This window comes from Carlito syrichta, unplaced genomic scaffold (genome assembly GCF_000164805.1).
Source record: "Carlito syrichta isolate Samal-C Ts95f unplaced genomic scaffold, Tarsius_syrichta-2.0.1 Scaffold301825, whole genome shotgun sequence".
Lineage (NCBI taxonomy): Eukaryota > Metazoa > Chordata > Mammalia > Primates > Tarsiidae > Carlito > Carlito syrichta.
In genome coordinates this window covers 117,342-132,436 of record NW_007245921.1, presented here as the reverse complement: position 1 = coordinate 132,436, position 15,095 = coordinate 117,342, and the positions used below count along the sequence as shown (strand labels likewise).

Below are 15,095 nucleotides of genomic sequence, written 5' to 3'. Positions count from 1 at the left end.
AACAAACTGTCCTCACTGGAGACATGTTCTGTCTGAGCCTTCTCCTTTACAATTGGAGCAAGTTAGGATACCCACTGTGGCCACCTTAACTCATTGTTATTTTGGAGGTCTTAGCCAGCACCATGAAACAAGAGAAAGAAATTAGAGGTATAAAACTGGTAAGAAGAAAATAAAAGTCATTCTTTGCAAATGACACGTTTATCTACAGAGAATATTTTTTTAAAACTTGCAATAAACTACTAGGAATGATAGAGTTTGAGAGTCCAACGTGGTGGCTGGATATGACTTTAGTAAACAGAAATCAATTGCATTTATCTACACCAGAGAGAAGTTGAGAGCAGTTATTTAAAATAAAAACAAATCAGTGAATCAGGCTAGTAGTACTGACAATGTGATTGTTGTAGAGTATATTAATACCGCAGAATGAATTGTTAACTGTAGGATATCAATTTTTATTTTATCTTATGCCATTCTGTCTTTCCACATGTGGATAATTGATGGTTAATTGATAATCATCCTAAATTGCAAGCTGACAGACTTTGCCAATGTTAAGTAAATGTGTTTATTCTTTTTTTTTTTTAAGTCAGAGTCTCACTCTGTTGACCAGGCTGGAGTGCAATGGCACGCTCAAGGCCACTGCAGCCTCGACCTGCTAGGATCAGGTGATCCTTCCATCTCGGCCTTCCAAGTAGCTGGAACCATAAGTGCGCACCACCACGACTGGTTAATTTTTTTTTTTTAATCAAAACCGTTCCCGAAAGACCCACATCACTTATTTATTGTAAAGATGAGTTCTCACCAAGTTACTCAGGGTGGTCTCAAACCCCTGGATTCAGGCAATCCTCTCACCTCTGCCTCCCAAAGTGCTGGGATTAGCATGAGCCTGTATTTATTCTTAAAAAAGAATGCAGTTTATTTTTTTACCTATAAACATTGACTGATTGTTAAGAATGCAGTTTATTTTTTACCTATAAACATTGACTGATTGTTAAGAATGCAGTTTATTTTTTACCTATAAACATTGACTGATTGTTTATTAAAATTTATGTTATGGTAATATAATATGGAATAAAAATTCATAGAATTTTAAATCCAGGCAGGATTTTGGAGACCACCTAGTGCTGACCATTATTTTATGTATTTTATGAAAGGAGAGGCTGAGACAGGAGGGCCAGCGGCTTGCCCAAGATGACCTGGTGGGGGGTTGAGCCGAGACTCGACTTCCATCACTTTCTCCCATGTTGCAATCCATTGGGTGATTAGTGCTTTCATCACATAGTCCTCTATCCTGTGTGCTGCTTCACTGCATAGAGAGAGTCACCCCTGCCATGGAAAGCACTTTTCACTGGGGAAGTGATGTGAGTCTTTCGGGATTGGTTTTGATTAAAGCAATCATTGCAGCTTTCTCCACTAAAAGGACCATGATGGACTTCCTGCTTCTCGTAACTGTTCTCTACACACCCAAGCCGTATTTTATGATTGTAGACAAATGAATAAGGCAAATGTATAAGACAAATGAATAAGAGCAGATACTGAGCTAGTGAATAATTCATGTCAAGCAGCATGAGCAACTGACAGCATCATCAAAATGTACAACTATATGGTTGGGCTTTTCCCCAGCTGTAAAGTTGCACTTACGTGCCACAGGGTCCCTTCATTCCGTTTCCAAGGATCTAAAGTTCCCCTCTGGAAGTTTTATTCACAGAATCATGAAAGTTTAGAGCTGGAATGCAATGTGATGGTTTGGGACTCTTTGGATCTCTGTCTCCTGAACTTTAAAAAGTGGTCTTTAAAAATTAAAATATGCCTATGAGGATGAGCCCAGCAATAGGTAATAATATTCGCTGTAATCGTTTAATGACTTACCAAATTGTATTTCTTCTTATGAGGAAGCCCCAAGACCTGTGAGAGAATAATGCTAAGAGAAAGAGCAAGCAAAATTTCATGAATGTTCTTGAGAAAGTGGAAGCGGGGACGAGGTGTTCTCGAAGGCCTCGTGGGGCTCAGTGCTGCATGTGACTAAGCGCTGCCACTAGGCACCCGTGATGTGAGTGTGAGAGCAGCTAGGGGAAAGCGGTGTGTCCTGTGAAAAGGACTTCTCACTCAAGAGCCTGGTTCATTTAGAGTGCCTGGAATTCCTTGAGATTTGAGGAAGAGTGAAGAGATGAGACAGGAGGAGACGATTTTTCTGAAATGAGTGTCTTTCTCAGCAGAGTACATCCAGGCAGTCCTGACCCTTTGCCCTGGCACTAAGAGACACTGTGGTGTCTGTGGAAACCACAGCCACGATTGCACTGCAGTGCCTGAGTGCCTCCCGCTTTTTGTGCTTGGAATGCTGATTTCAGAAAACATGACTAGCTGCAGTAGTCAGAACTGGGTAGTACACTGGTGACTAGGAACTGCGGTTAGCCTCTCGTGTCTCAGGGAGTTCCTGTAGACACACAAACATGGTTTCCCTTCCCATTCTGCCATCTTGGTGGTTTCAGCACTCCTGGCTTCCAGTCTTCTGACCAGGAGTTAGGTATCTTCATCATGGCTGGAATGGAGCTACCACGACACTAGTCTCCCAAACCTTAAACACCGCTGTTCTCTCTCTGCTAACCTGGGACACACGGCTCTGTGAAGTTTTCCTTATCTAGTTTTTGTTGCCGAAGATTGCCTGCTTCGAGGGTGTATTATTTCATTATAGCTGTGTGAGATAATCTAATCTCCTGGTTTCTGTATTTCACATTCATCTTTTGTTACAAATTATATCTAAAAAGATCTGGCCTCTGTTCTAGCTCCAGAATACTTGTTTAGCAGCCCAAAGAAAATGGAGGCAGAAAGAATAGTATTTGTGAGCATACATATTTGTAGGATTAGTCTGGCAGGGAGCTTTATGGAAACAGATGTGAAAATGCATGTTGACCACAAGCAGGACCATGCTCTAATCCAAGGACTGAATTTGAAACCAATGAGGAAAACCTATGAATTTAAGGTATTTTCAGCAATATATTCTTGTTTTTTTTTTATTTACCTCTTTCTCTGGCCTAGTTTTTTCAGATTCAATCCCAGACTAGAGCCAGGAGGTAGAGGCCATGATTCCTTGGCCTCGTGAGATTATAATTTAGGAATGATATCAATACCACATGACTGTGAGGTGATTTATATTGTGTATAGTGCATTCACACCCATTTGCTAATTTTTTCCCATGATCTAACTTTTGGCCTTAATGGCAACTTGATATTATCCCCACTTTACAAATGAAGAATCTAGTAAGTGGTAGAGTTGGGATCGTGACAAATAATTATGAGGCAAAATACATGATTTTGTTATATTTATGATCCCATCTTCTTTCCTTTTTTTTTTTGAGTTGGAGTCTCACTCTGTCGTCCAGGCTGGAGTATAGTCACAGCCAGTGATATACTCACGGCCACCCCAGCATCAACCTGCTGGGCTCTGGTGAGCCTTCCGCCTCAGCCTTCCAAGTAGCCAGAACTACAGGTGCATGGTACCACGCCAGGCTAATTTTTGATTTTTATTGTAGAGATGAGTTCTCACAAAGTTGCCCAGACTGGTCTAAAACCTGTGGGCTCAGGAAGTCCTCTCACCTCGGCCTCCCAAAGTGCTGGGAATACAGTTCTTTGTCTTTAAAGAACTTCTTTGAATCTCTGATTAACAGAAGGAGATGGCTTGAGGTTAAAAGCTGACCAGCAGAGGCTTTGAGGAAGAGATGGTCTTCTAGAGCAGACAGGGAGAAGTGGAATGGCTGTGATATATACACGATTATGGCAGACCTTGTCAAATTCCCTCCAAAGTGGCTGTATCACAGTGAGCGCTCTCACCCAGGGATATGAACGTCTCTGTCTCCTATTTCCTACTTTAAAATGTTTGCTCAGGCCATTGCATTACTAGGATCTAGTGTGGCTATGTGCTCTTTGAACTACGAGCCGCCTGAGGTGAATCTCCTCTCTCTTCTCTCTCTCTAATTTGCTTTCCAAAAAAACTATATTTTTCAATCTTAAAAAAAAGTTTGTTAAGCTGATGGATAAAGAATGGCATCTTAATTTGCATTCTCCTGACTACAGGAGGAGTGGACCATCTATGTTTATTAGCCACTTGGATTTGCTCTTCTGGAAGTTACCTGGATGTATTCTTTGCCCATTTTCTATTGGGTTATCTTTTTCTATTAATTTATTATCATTTTTAATGTATTCTAGACCATAATCCTTTGTCTACTATATCTAGTGAATATGTTCTCCTAGTCTGTAATTTTTACTTATTTGTGTACTTAAAAAGTAACAAAGAAGACATAATAAGAAAATGAGTGTTATATGTCAAAAAGAAATACTTAAGGTATTGGTTTAATGTGAGTGTTTAGAGAAAAAAATAAGTGGAATTTAGAATTAAGTCCTGAAGAATGGGTATGGTTTAGAAAAGAGAAGGAAAGCAGCATGAAAAAATTAGACATTGCCAAGTAAGAAAATTCTCGGCACATTCCAGAACTATTGAGAGAATTGACCCGGCAGAAATAGAGAATTCTCATTGGATTATACTGAAGATGAAATCAGATAAATGGGTTTTGCTTATGCTGAAGGACCTTAAATGCCAGTGAGAAATTCAGAATTCATCCTATGAGAATTTTTTAATTGAAACATGATATCCAATCGATATTTTGAACAAATTAACCTGACTACAGCATGCAAGGTGACTTGAGGGCAGGAAGTCATGGATATTGAAGGTGTCCACTGGTGCCAAACATGAGTTAAGTTGGCAAAGGAGTGAATAAAAGGAAAGGGAATAATTAAGGAGATGTTTTAAAGCAAAAAATATCAGGTTTGGTGATTGATTGGATGCCCTGGGTAGTGGTGATGCTGTAGATTATTGAGAGGGAGAACTGAGCTTTGATGGGGAAATGGCATTAAATCCTGGAAACTGATCAAAGATGAGGACAGAGGGCTGAGCGGAATTGGTGTCTTTGAGACTGCAATTTTAGACAACTACAGGATGGAACACAGAAGACAAGTTAAAGTTTTAGCAATGAATGGAAACTTAATCAACGGATGAAGGCATTAGGGCAGAGATGAAGACTCATTTACTTTGAAGGGAGAAGAGAAGCCAATATAGAAAGGGCCGTTCCTCTCTGCAACATGACTTGGTTTTTGGACCACCTGTTGGCTTCAGATGACATCTCCCAGGCCACCCCTAGGGATGAGGATGACGGAGCTTGGTGAATGTTGTCTCTGCAGGGCGACCCTGTATTCGGAAGTCCTTCTGTGGGACAGCATGTGAGATTCTCAGGGAGCCTGTTAACTAATTAAGGGAAAACCCTCTGCCAGGGGTGAGCCACTGTGGTGCTCCATACTGATTGCAGAGTCACTCTTGAAAACTGTGCTTTTAAATAATACAGGACATGGCAGGATCTATATGAAAAGATGCAGTTCGGGGCTAACATTCACCTTGTCTTGGGCATACACCGCTTGGTGATTTAAGGCGAGGTCTGATTTCTCTAGTGATCACTTAACACAGCTTCTCTTTTTCTTCAAAGTGCCCTTAATCACATTTTCCTTAAACGTAGTTGTGGTCCACAGGCAACAAGATAGCCGAAGTCTGTGGGTTGGAGCTGTGCAGCAGCCTGACCCACCTCAGCCTGGCCAACAACAGGATCACAGCCGTCAGCGGCTTAAACACACTACCAATCAAAGTGCTTTGTCTGGTGAGTCCAACATACGTTGTTCTTTATAGGAGAGGAGATGACGTTTTGGTGAATGCGTGAATTATGACTACTGAGAATTTTTCAAGTCATACAGAGCTGATTCCTTCATCAAATGTTATTGTTTTCAGTTTTGTTTGCTCCTCTCTGTATGTCGTGTATGTGTATGTGTGAGAGAGAGAGAGAGATCAATATTTCATGCTAAAGTAAAATGATTCTCTAATTTGACATCCAAATTCAGTTTTCTAAAAGATTGGCTTTTTTTTACACTGGGTAAGAAAGGTATACTTTTAGTGAGTATTTAAAAATGCATTTTATAATATCTTGTTGGTGAAAATAACATCAAAGCATAGTGTTATTATTGTTAACATTTTATTGCTTTCAAATGAAACACAAAATGTTTTCCAGGCCCTGAATTTTGTCAGTCTTTCATATTAATACATGCTCGTCTCCCATTATAGAAAATCAGAAATAGTGCTAGTTTAAATTTGATTATTTTCCCCCTAAAGACAGCACTCTTTTAAAGCTATGTAACATGCTGTGTGACTATGACTCAATGAAAATTGAGATCATTAACAGAAATTCAGCAGGATTCAAATAGTACCAAAGACACACACAGTATTTTTAAGACAACAGCATACCTCTCTGAGTTGGTGGCTGATAATATTATTCTTCTCCTTTGCTGTGGATTTGCTGTTCGTGACCTCCATCACAGGGTAGGCAGGGAGGATTTCAAGTCATGAGGCTTGTCGCTTATTACTGTCTTACGCGAACTATCCCAGCGAGGATGTCGACCCATTGTTTGAAATGATGTCTTGGGTCATCTGTGAACTTTTGATGTATACACAACACTATTCCTGTCTTGCTTAGCCAGAGGGCACTGAAGCTTGGCTGTGTGTTCACTTTTCTTTCCCTGAGCGTAGAGAATGAGAGGTGTTTCTAGAAACTTTTCTACCCCACAGTGAGGGTGACTACTGGCATCCCAGTGCTGAGGATGAAGTCGAGTGTGGAAAGGCTCAATGACTGTCCTGAGCATTCATGTTTCTGCTCTTGAAGCTATGTCAGCAAGGCATAAGTGAGGATGAATTTTACCAATCAGATTGAAAATGTTACCACAGCCGGGCTCTGTGGCTCGGCCGGTAATCCCGCGCCTTTGGGAAGCTGAGGTGAGTAGATTGCCTGAGTCCGCGAGTTCAAGACCCTGGGCAGCGAGACCTCATCTCTACAATAAATCAAAATATCAGCCAGGCGTGGTAGCGCGCACCTGTAATTCTGGATACTCGGAAGGCTGAGGCGGAAGGATCGTCAGAGCCCGCAGGTCGAGGCTGTGGTGGCTGGGAGCGGCCACTGCACTCCAGTCTGGGCGACAGAGTGAGACTCCAACTCAAAAAAAAAAAAAAGAAAAAGAAAATGTTACCACTGGAAAAGAAAGGAACGTTTTACAATTGTGATGGTCTGGAGGATTATTGGCAGCCTGTGCTATTCATGTTGTAGTTTGCTAGAATCCCGTTCTACTCTTCACACATTTTCTCTGTGTTGACATGCCCCAGTACTTCAAGTGGAGCATGGTGAGTGGAAAGAGATGGGATGTGCAAAAGAAATGAGAAGGAACTCATTATTTAGAATAACAGCATATAGCTCTGTTGTCCTAAGAGTTTGTTTCAATAGATAAATAGGTAATTCCAAGTTCTGTCCCAAGTAGCTTCTAGAAAAGGCATACCTTTGTTCTCTTCGATTTGGTGGCTTGTTCACAGTCCCTGCCGTCATTATCCAAGATGCACTAGAAAATACAGAATACACTGTCATTCATTTTCCTTAATTTTTTTGAGAGTACGAAGGTTTGCTTTTCCAAATTTTAATAAAGTCTATGAAGAGGCACATTTGTTTCAACAGTTTTTAATGCTTTTATTTTTAAGTCTTGGAGTCAGAAAACAAATCACTTTAGTCATTAATGAAAATAATTTACATTAAAATTTAGAGAAAGAAGAACACTTCACTGTACAAACCAACTTTTAATTCTCAGCCATCTACTTTTATGATGAATGTAAACGGAACATGTGGCCCACGCATAGGCTGTTCTGTCTCCCAGATGCTTAGCAGGTCATGGCAGTACATTCCAAACTTCAAAATACACTTGTCATAGTAGGAGCTGCCAGGTATTTCCTCCAAAATTGGTAGGTTAGGAATGTCCTAATTTCATATATTTTAACAAAGCCTTCTCTTTCCCCACTCATCATTATAAAACACGCAGGAGGAACTCTTTGTGCAAAACTCAGAGACCACATTTCGGAGCAGAGCATTGGACAAAGCGTTTAACTTGATGGCTTCCAATTCAGAAAATCTGTGATTCTGAAATTTTCTCAGTTCTGGTTTCTTTTATGATCATAGACTATCTAATTAAGCTTTTCTTTGTCACATTCTATCCACATCATCTGTCATTTGAAAGCCATCAGCGACACTGTAAGAAGAATGACAGTCTATCTACCACATCTAAGGCACCTCCATGTTCTCTGGGAAGAGATGTCTATAAATTTGATATGTGAGCATATTTTGAATAGGATATTGAGGTCTTATTGCAATATGTTAATATGAATACAATGTTAAGTTTTGTGTCATTTTTTAATTTCCCTTTTCTGTTACACTTTTTGAACTCTGAACAGTAAGAAATTTGACTTTACTTTGGCAACTGGGTTGTGAGTATTTTTTCTATTTATTATGAAACTTTTCAAACATATATAAAAATAAAAGGAATAGTGTAGTAAACCCTTGTGTGCTATCACCCAGCTTTGTAGATTATCAACATTCTGTTAACATGCCTTTAAGAGCCACAGAATTATACTAACGAACACAAATCTTGCTCATTATTGAAATGAAATTTTATAAAAATTTCTACTCCAACTGTAGTGACTTGGAGAAATAGCCATTTTAATAGCTACCAGTCTGCATTCTGGGTTGGGCTCAGCTGGATGGTTCTTCCACTGGCTTTCAGCACTCAGCTGGCATGTTGATCAGGGGCTTGACTCAGTTAGAATGACTGGGATTTTCTCTCAATTTAGCCTCAGGGCCTCTCTCTGTGTGAACATGTCCTTCCTCTTGCAGCCTCTCCACAAATTGCCTCCAATAAAGTAGCTGCAGTTCTTATTTGGTAGCTCAGGGCTCCCAAGGCACAAGCAGGGGCTGCCAGGCCCTCCTAAGTCTCAGGCTTGGTCCTGGCACACATCTGCCATATGCTTTGGTTAAGACAAGTCATAGGTCTAGCCTGGACTTAAGAGATGTGAATTGCATGAAAGCAGGAATATCTGGAAACTTGTTGGAGACCACAGCCCATGTGACATGAAGTGATTATATGTGGAGTGCCTCTGAAAACAAAATGTATGTGGGAATTATAATGGTGATGGAAGAATTGCACTACCCTCCTATTTCTGAAGATAAACACGGAATCGTGCTACCATGAGGCTGTAGGTGTACAATGCTAAAAGCCCACACTACCTGGCCTTTGTTTTTCTCACTGATGAGAAAGGAAGTTATCTTCATCAACTTTAAGGAAAATGTTATGTTCTGAGTCTTTCAGCTAAAACCCTCGGACTTATTTCTAGGGTCTGTGTATGCATTTAGGGAGGTGGGTAATGGAAATGGAGTGTGGGGAGGGACTCTGATGGACTGTTGACTTTTTAAGAGATCTGGGGCAGTATCCCAAGTGACACCTTGCCATTACAACTTGTCCTATGAGAGGCCTTTAAGACATGAAGTTTATTTTGTTTCTTTTAGAGCAATAACCAGATCGAGAAGATCACAGGCTTGGAGGATCTGCAAGTCCTGCAGAATCTGGACCTGTCGCACAATCAGATAAGCAGCCTCCAAGGCTTGGAGAATCATGACCTCCTGGAAGTGATCAACCTGGAGGGTAACAAGGTGATGCTTCACACGTCTCAGTGCAGTGTCTACATAAGAGCACATGTCAGAGACTTGGTGCAGATGTTCTCTCACTGGTTTCTCAAGGGCCGTCCCAGGCAATGCTGGAGAAATGTTCTGGAAGACTTCCTAGGGCAGTAGTTGCAGAAGGACTACTTTTAAAAATAAGTGCAATTCTTAATTTTTGGAAATTTGATGATTCCCTGTTGTTTTAAAGGTTTAAACTGCAACCACATGTGCCTGGTTTTCAGAAGCAGACGTGTTCATACAAAAGTTTACGTAGAAGGATGGCGTTAGGAATGTCTGAAATGTCAGGGCAGGGAGACTGGAGGTGTGAGAACACCCCAGGATCGACCATTTAAAATGATGTCTGCCCAGGAGTGAACATGGCATTTTGTATTACATTTTATAGGAACTTTTTTGATTATTAGTGAGGCTAAACATTTTTTTCTATCTGTTTGTCAATCACTTGGTTTTCTTTTTTAAAATTGTGTATTTGTCCAAGGCCATGGCAGCCTGATGGCGCGGGATCTCCTGAGAGCTTGTGAAGCTAAGCAGGATCCAGCCGGGTTACTCTGGCTGGGTGCAGTGGCTCAAGCCTGTAATCCCAGCACTTTGGGAGGCCAAGGTGAGAGGATTGCCTGAGCCCAGGGTTTCCAGACCAGCCTGGGCGACTTGACAAGACCTCAACTCTACAATAAATAAAAAAATTAGCCGGGTGTAGTAGCGCTCCTGTAGTTCCAGTTACTTGGAAGGCTGAGGTGGAAGGATTGCCTGAGCCCAGCAGGTCGAGGCTGTGGTGGCCGTGAGCGTGCCAGTGCACTCCAGCCTGGGCAACAGAGTGAGACTCTGACTAAAAATAAATAAATAAATAAAAAATAAAAACTGTGTATTCTTGCCCTTAACTATCATTTATTTTATTACCATTCTTCTTTTGCTTTTCATTATGTTTACTGAAGTTCTGATATACATATTAAAATAATTTTTTTTTTTTGAGTTGGAGTCTCACTCTGTCACCCAGACTGGAGTGCAGTGGCCACTCCCGGACACCGCAGCCTCGACCTACTGGGCTCTGGCGATCCTTCTGCCTCAGCCTTCCAAGTAGCTGGAACTACAGGCGTGTGCTAGCACGCCCGGCTAATTTTTTGATTTATTATAGAGATGAAGTCTCACCAAGTTGCCCAGGCGGGTCTCGAACCCACGGGCTCAGGCAATCCACTCACCTCAGCCTCCCAAAGCGTGGGATTACAGGCTGAGCCACCAAGCCCAGGTTAAAATAATTTTTATATCAATGTTTTTCTTTGTGTCTTACTTTATTTTTAAAGTTTTTATGGAAATTTTTTTTCATTCTGAAATCAGATAGTGTTCACCTTAACTCTTTTTTTTCTGTTTTCTTTTATTGCTTTCATCTCTTAATTCATCATTTATTTTATGGTATAATTGAGACGAAAATTTAAATTTATGGGAGGATAATATCTACTGTTTTGTAGCACAGTGGTGTGACTATGGTTAATGATAACTTATTGAATGTTTCCAAATAACTAAAAGAGTAGAATTAAAATGTTCCTAACACAAAGAAATGATAAATGTTTTGGTGATGAATGCTCCAACTACCCTGATTTGATCATTACATGTTGTATGCTTGTATCAAAATATCATATGTACCTTACAAATATGTGTAACCATTGTGTAACCACACGGTTTAAAAATTTACTTGTTTTCAATATCTCATAGTCATATGATGATAGCTATCATTTATTGAGTACTTGTTATATACCCAGTCCTGTGCTAAATAATTCTCATTTGTTAACTCATTTAGCCAAGATGCTGTTGAAGAATATAATTTTCTCACTGATCTGTGGCTCACTTTTTAAATACACACCATTCTTATTTCTACCAAAATCCTTCTAAAATGCATAAAATTGAAATAAAACTATATTTAGTTTAGTGGAGATTTCAGGACTGCTGCAATCCAAGCTCTATCCCTGGTCAAATTAAGGAACTTTTTAGTAATTTTTTTTATTCCTTTCCCCCCTTTTAAAAATTGTGAAATGTAACCTATTCAGAAAGGATCTGTTTTCTGAACTCTTTATCTTGTTTCCCTGATCCATCTGTGGATTTGTATTCCAGTCATGAACCTATCATCACCATCGTCATCAATTAGTTGATAGAGCCTACAGTTTGAAAAATAGGTTTTCTGTACAGATTCGTGTATAAATGCAGTAGTTAAAAAAAATTAATGGTTACACTCAAAAGTTTTTTAAGGAGACAGATGTGTGTGTGTGTGTGTGTGTGTGTGTGTGTGTGTGTGTGTGTGTTACACCTATAAATTTATAGATATTAAACATTTTTCTAAAGAAAGGCCTTAACAAGTTCCTGTATCTCCGGATGCTGATGCTTGGGGAACATGGCCTGGAAGAAAATGGCAAAAAAAAAGAGAAGTCAACAGACTTGTAGAGGGTAGACGGTGGTCTACAGGGCCAGAGAGGTTGGAGAAGGGGTGGGCTGAAGTCTGGCATCAGCGGGCAGGTATGATGGTCTTGGCAGCAGAGAGCCACAGTTCCTGTAGGAATGCAACCTTTCTGGTGACATTCCCCACAAGTCATGGAGTGCTGTGGCCACTGCACCTACAGTAGATGTCTACTACGCACACTGCCAAGGCGTGTGACCTTTGCAGGGAGAAGACAGGAGAGTGGGTCCGTGCAGTGAGCTTGTGCAGGAGGGGGCTTACCTGAGGGCCGGTGTCTGTTGCTCTTGCTAGTTCAAGAGTGGGAGGGAAGCCAGGACCCACGCTTGCCTCTTTCACCTCACCTTACCCTTGGCAGGTCTGGGAGGAAAGCCAGATGCTTGCCCTTGACTGGCAGAAGACCAGCTGATGTCTTAGTGGTGATGCAGTTATAAAGTCCATGGCCATTGTGTTCATGGTGTTTGCAACATGTCAAGGAGAATTTTCCATGCTGATCACCATAAATATCACCATTTTCTGAAATGAACATATAATCTATTATGAGACTCTTATAATCACATGATGATGGAGTTCTTGAGAGTTTAGAAATATCTTACTTTTAGTGACAACATTAGACCAAGCATTCTTGTATCTAACTTTTGTCTGTCTGATGATCTCTTTGGTATAAATCTCTTGAAGGGGGACAGCTGGTTCACAGCTCTGCTCATGAAACACATCGGGTTGCCCTTTGGAAAGAGGGGACCAAGTTCCATTATCACCAGCCATGTTTACAAGTGCATGTGGCCAGGATTCATCGGTGGGACATAACGAGTGCAGGAACACATCTCTTCCTAACATTGGTGAAGGTCCAAGAACAAGAGCTGTATGCTAGAGGGAAAGCAATCCATTGTTGGAAAATTCTGACTGGACCATGTGAACCAAGTTTACTTTTCCACCTTCCTGAATAACACAATATAAAACAATTAGGATCCCTTTTTTTGGAGTCAGAGTCTCACTCTGTGACCCAGGCTAGAGAGTGCAGTGGTACGATCGTAGCTTGCTGCATCCTCCACCTCCTGGGCTCAGACGATCCTTCCTCCTCAACCTCCTGAGTACTTTCTGAGCTGGGACTACAGCTGCCACCACACCTGGCTAATTTTTCTTTTTTTTTTTTTGTAGATACAAGGTCTTGCTATACTGCCTAGGCATGTCTCAAACTCCTGAGTTCAAGCAGTCCTCCTGCCTCGGCCTCCCAAATTGCTGGGTTGACAGGAATGACATTTGGCCAGCATGGCCAGGATCTCCTTTTTAAGATACATGGTCCAAATGGGCCATTCATGGACAGTGTAGTCCTGTTATGGGAAAAGATGTGTATAATAGCCCAAAGTAGCCCAATGTTGCCCTAACCAGATTAACGTGTGTCGGTTGTATATTGCAACTCTGGAGTCTGCTTTTCATACTATATCTTTAAAATTGGCATCCTTTGAATATGGCACATGTGTTTGTCCCCTGGCCTAGCTTTGGGTCCAGTTTAAAGTTTAGCTGTGTTTTGTGATTGAATAGCTCAGGAGTTTATTGGTGACCCTGCTGATGGAGTGCTTTTACAATGAGTGCAGAAGTGATCTGGAGAAAAACAGAAATGGAAAAGTGGTTAGTAAGTTTCTGAAAAGTTCAGTATCTATACGTGACATGAAATTATAAGTGTGCTAATTACAGAAAATTTAAATGAAACCATTTGTCTTTAGTTTAGTGTAGACTTCAGGCCTGCTGCAGCCTAAGCTGTATCCCTGGTCAGATTCAGGAATTGTCAAGCAATCTTCTCTTCTCTTCTCTTCTTAAAATTGTGACACACAACCTATATGGAAATGTGTATAACAAATGTACAGATCAGCTAAAAATGTTAAGGGGAGCAGTAGACACCCATCAAGAAATACGTCATGCAGTTTTCCATTTGTACCTTTCCTTGAAGTAATTATTTTGTGGAAAGAGCGATAGAGCCAGATGTGCTCATGCAATCAGAGGGCATTCACAGATGCAGGTGACCAGGGTAGCAGCAGCTGCATGGGAGAGGGTGGTGGGGACTGGATGGCTAGATCGGGCTGGAGGCGGGTGGGAACCAGGTTGTTCTCATGTGCATGCTTTGTGCTGTTCTCCTGACTTTATGTGCTATCTTATTTCTGCCTTCAAATGAACGTGAATAAGAGGAGGAATCTTTCTGTTCTCTAACCAGAGAGAAAAAAGGAAAATGTGACTGTGTGCATTCACATGTATTGAAGGGGCTGGCAATAATTTTTTGTTCCATGTAGCTCGGTGGAATTCCCATTAAAAAGCGGGATATTTGCCGGGCTCTGTGGCTCAGCCTGTAATCCTGTGCCTTTGGGAGGCTGAGGTGAGTGGATTGCCTGAGCCCGCGGGTTCGAGACCCGCCTGGGCTGGCGAGACCTCATCTCTACAATAAATTAAAAAATCAGCCGGGTGTGGTAGCGCGCACCTGTAATTCTGGCTACTTGGAAGGCTGAGGCGGAAGGATCGCCGGAGCCCAGCAGGTCGAGGCTGCGATGGCTGGCAGCAGCCACTGTACTCCAGTCTGGGCGACAGAGCGAGACTCCAACTCAAAAAAAAAAAAAAAAAGCGGGATATTCAACAGAGCAATTTTTAAAATAAATTAAATTTAAAGGATCCAAACTAGCTCCTATTGTATTAGTTTTCTATTGTCTTTGTGCATCTAGTCTGTTGATAATATGAATTTTTTATTTGATTAAACAGATTGCTGAGCTGAAAGAAATAGAATATATTGAGAATCTACCTATTCTTAGAGTTCTCAATCTTCTAAGAAACCCAATTCAGGTAAGAGATCATTTCTGCTGGGAGGGTGGAGAGGGAGAAAAAGGAGTGAGGAGGAGGAAGTGAGAGGAGGGAGAGAGGAAGGAGGAGGGGGTGGAAAAGGGTAGAGGGGACAGTGGGGGAGGGGAGGGAGAAGGATAAAGAGGAGGAGAAAAGGAAGACAGAAGGGAATGGGAAAGAGGGAAGGGGAAGGGGGAGAGG

General features: G+C 41.3%; 1 protein-coding gene across 1 annotated transcript in view; it reads left to right on the top strand.

Moving 5' to 3' along the window:
- The window catches only part of LRGUK (leucine rich repeats and guanylate kinase domain containing), a 97,757-nt gene that overhangs the window by 19,725 nt on the left and 62,937 nt on the right, over nucleotides 1-15,095 (top strand). Inside the window, exons 7-9 of the mRNA XM_008055333.2 lie at nucleotides 5,571-5,695; nucleotides 9,461-9,604; nucleotides 14,817-14,897. Coding sequence (XP_008053524.2) covers nucleotides 5,571-5,695; nucleotides 9,461-9,604; nucleotides 14,817-14,897 — 350 coding nt within the window. The remainder of the gene's footprint in view (nucleotides 1-5,570; nucleotides 5,696-9,460; nucleotides 9,605-14,816; nucleotides 14,898-15,095) is intronic.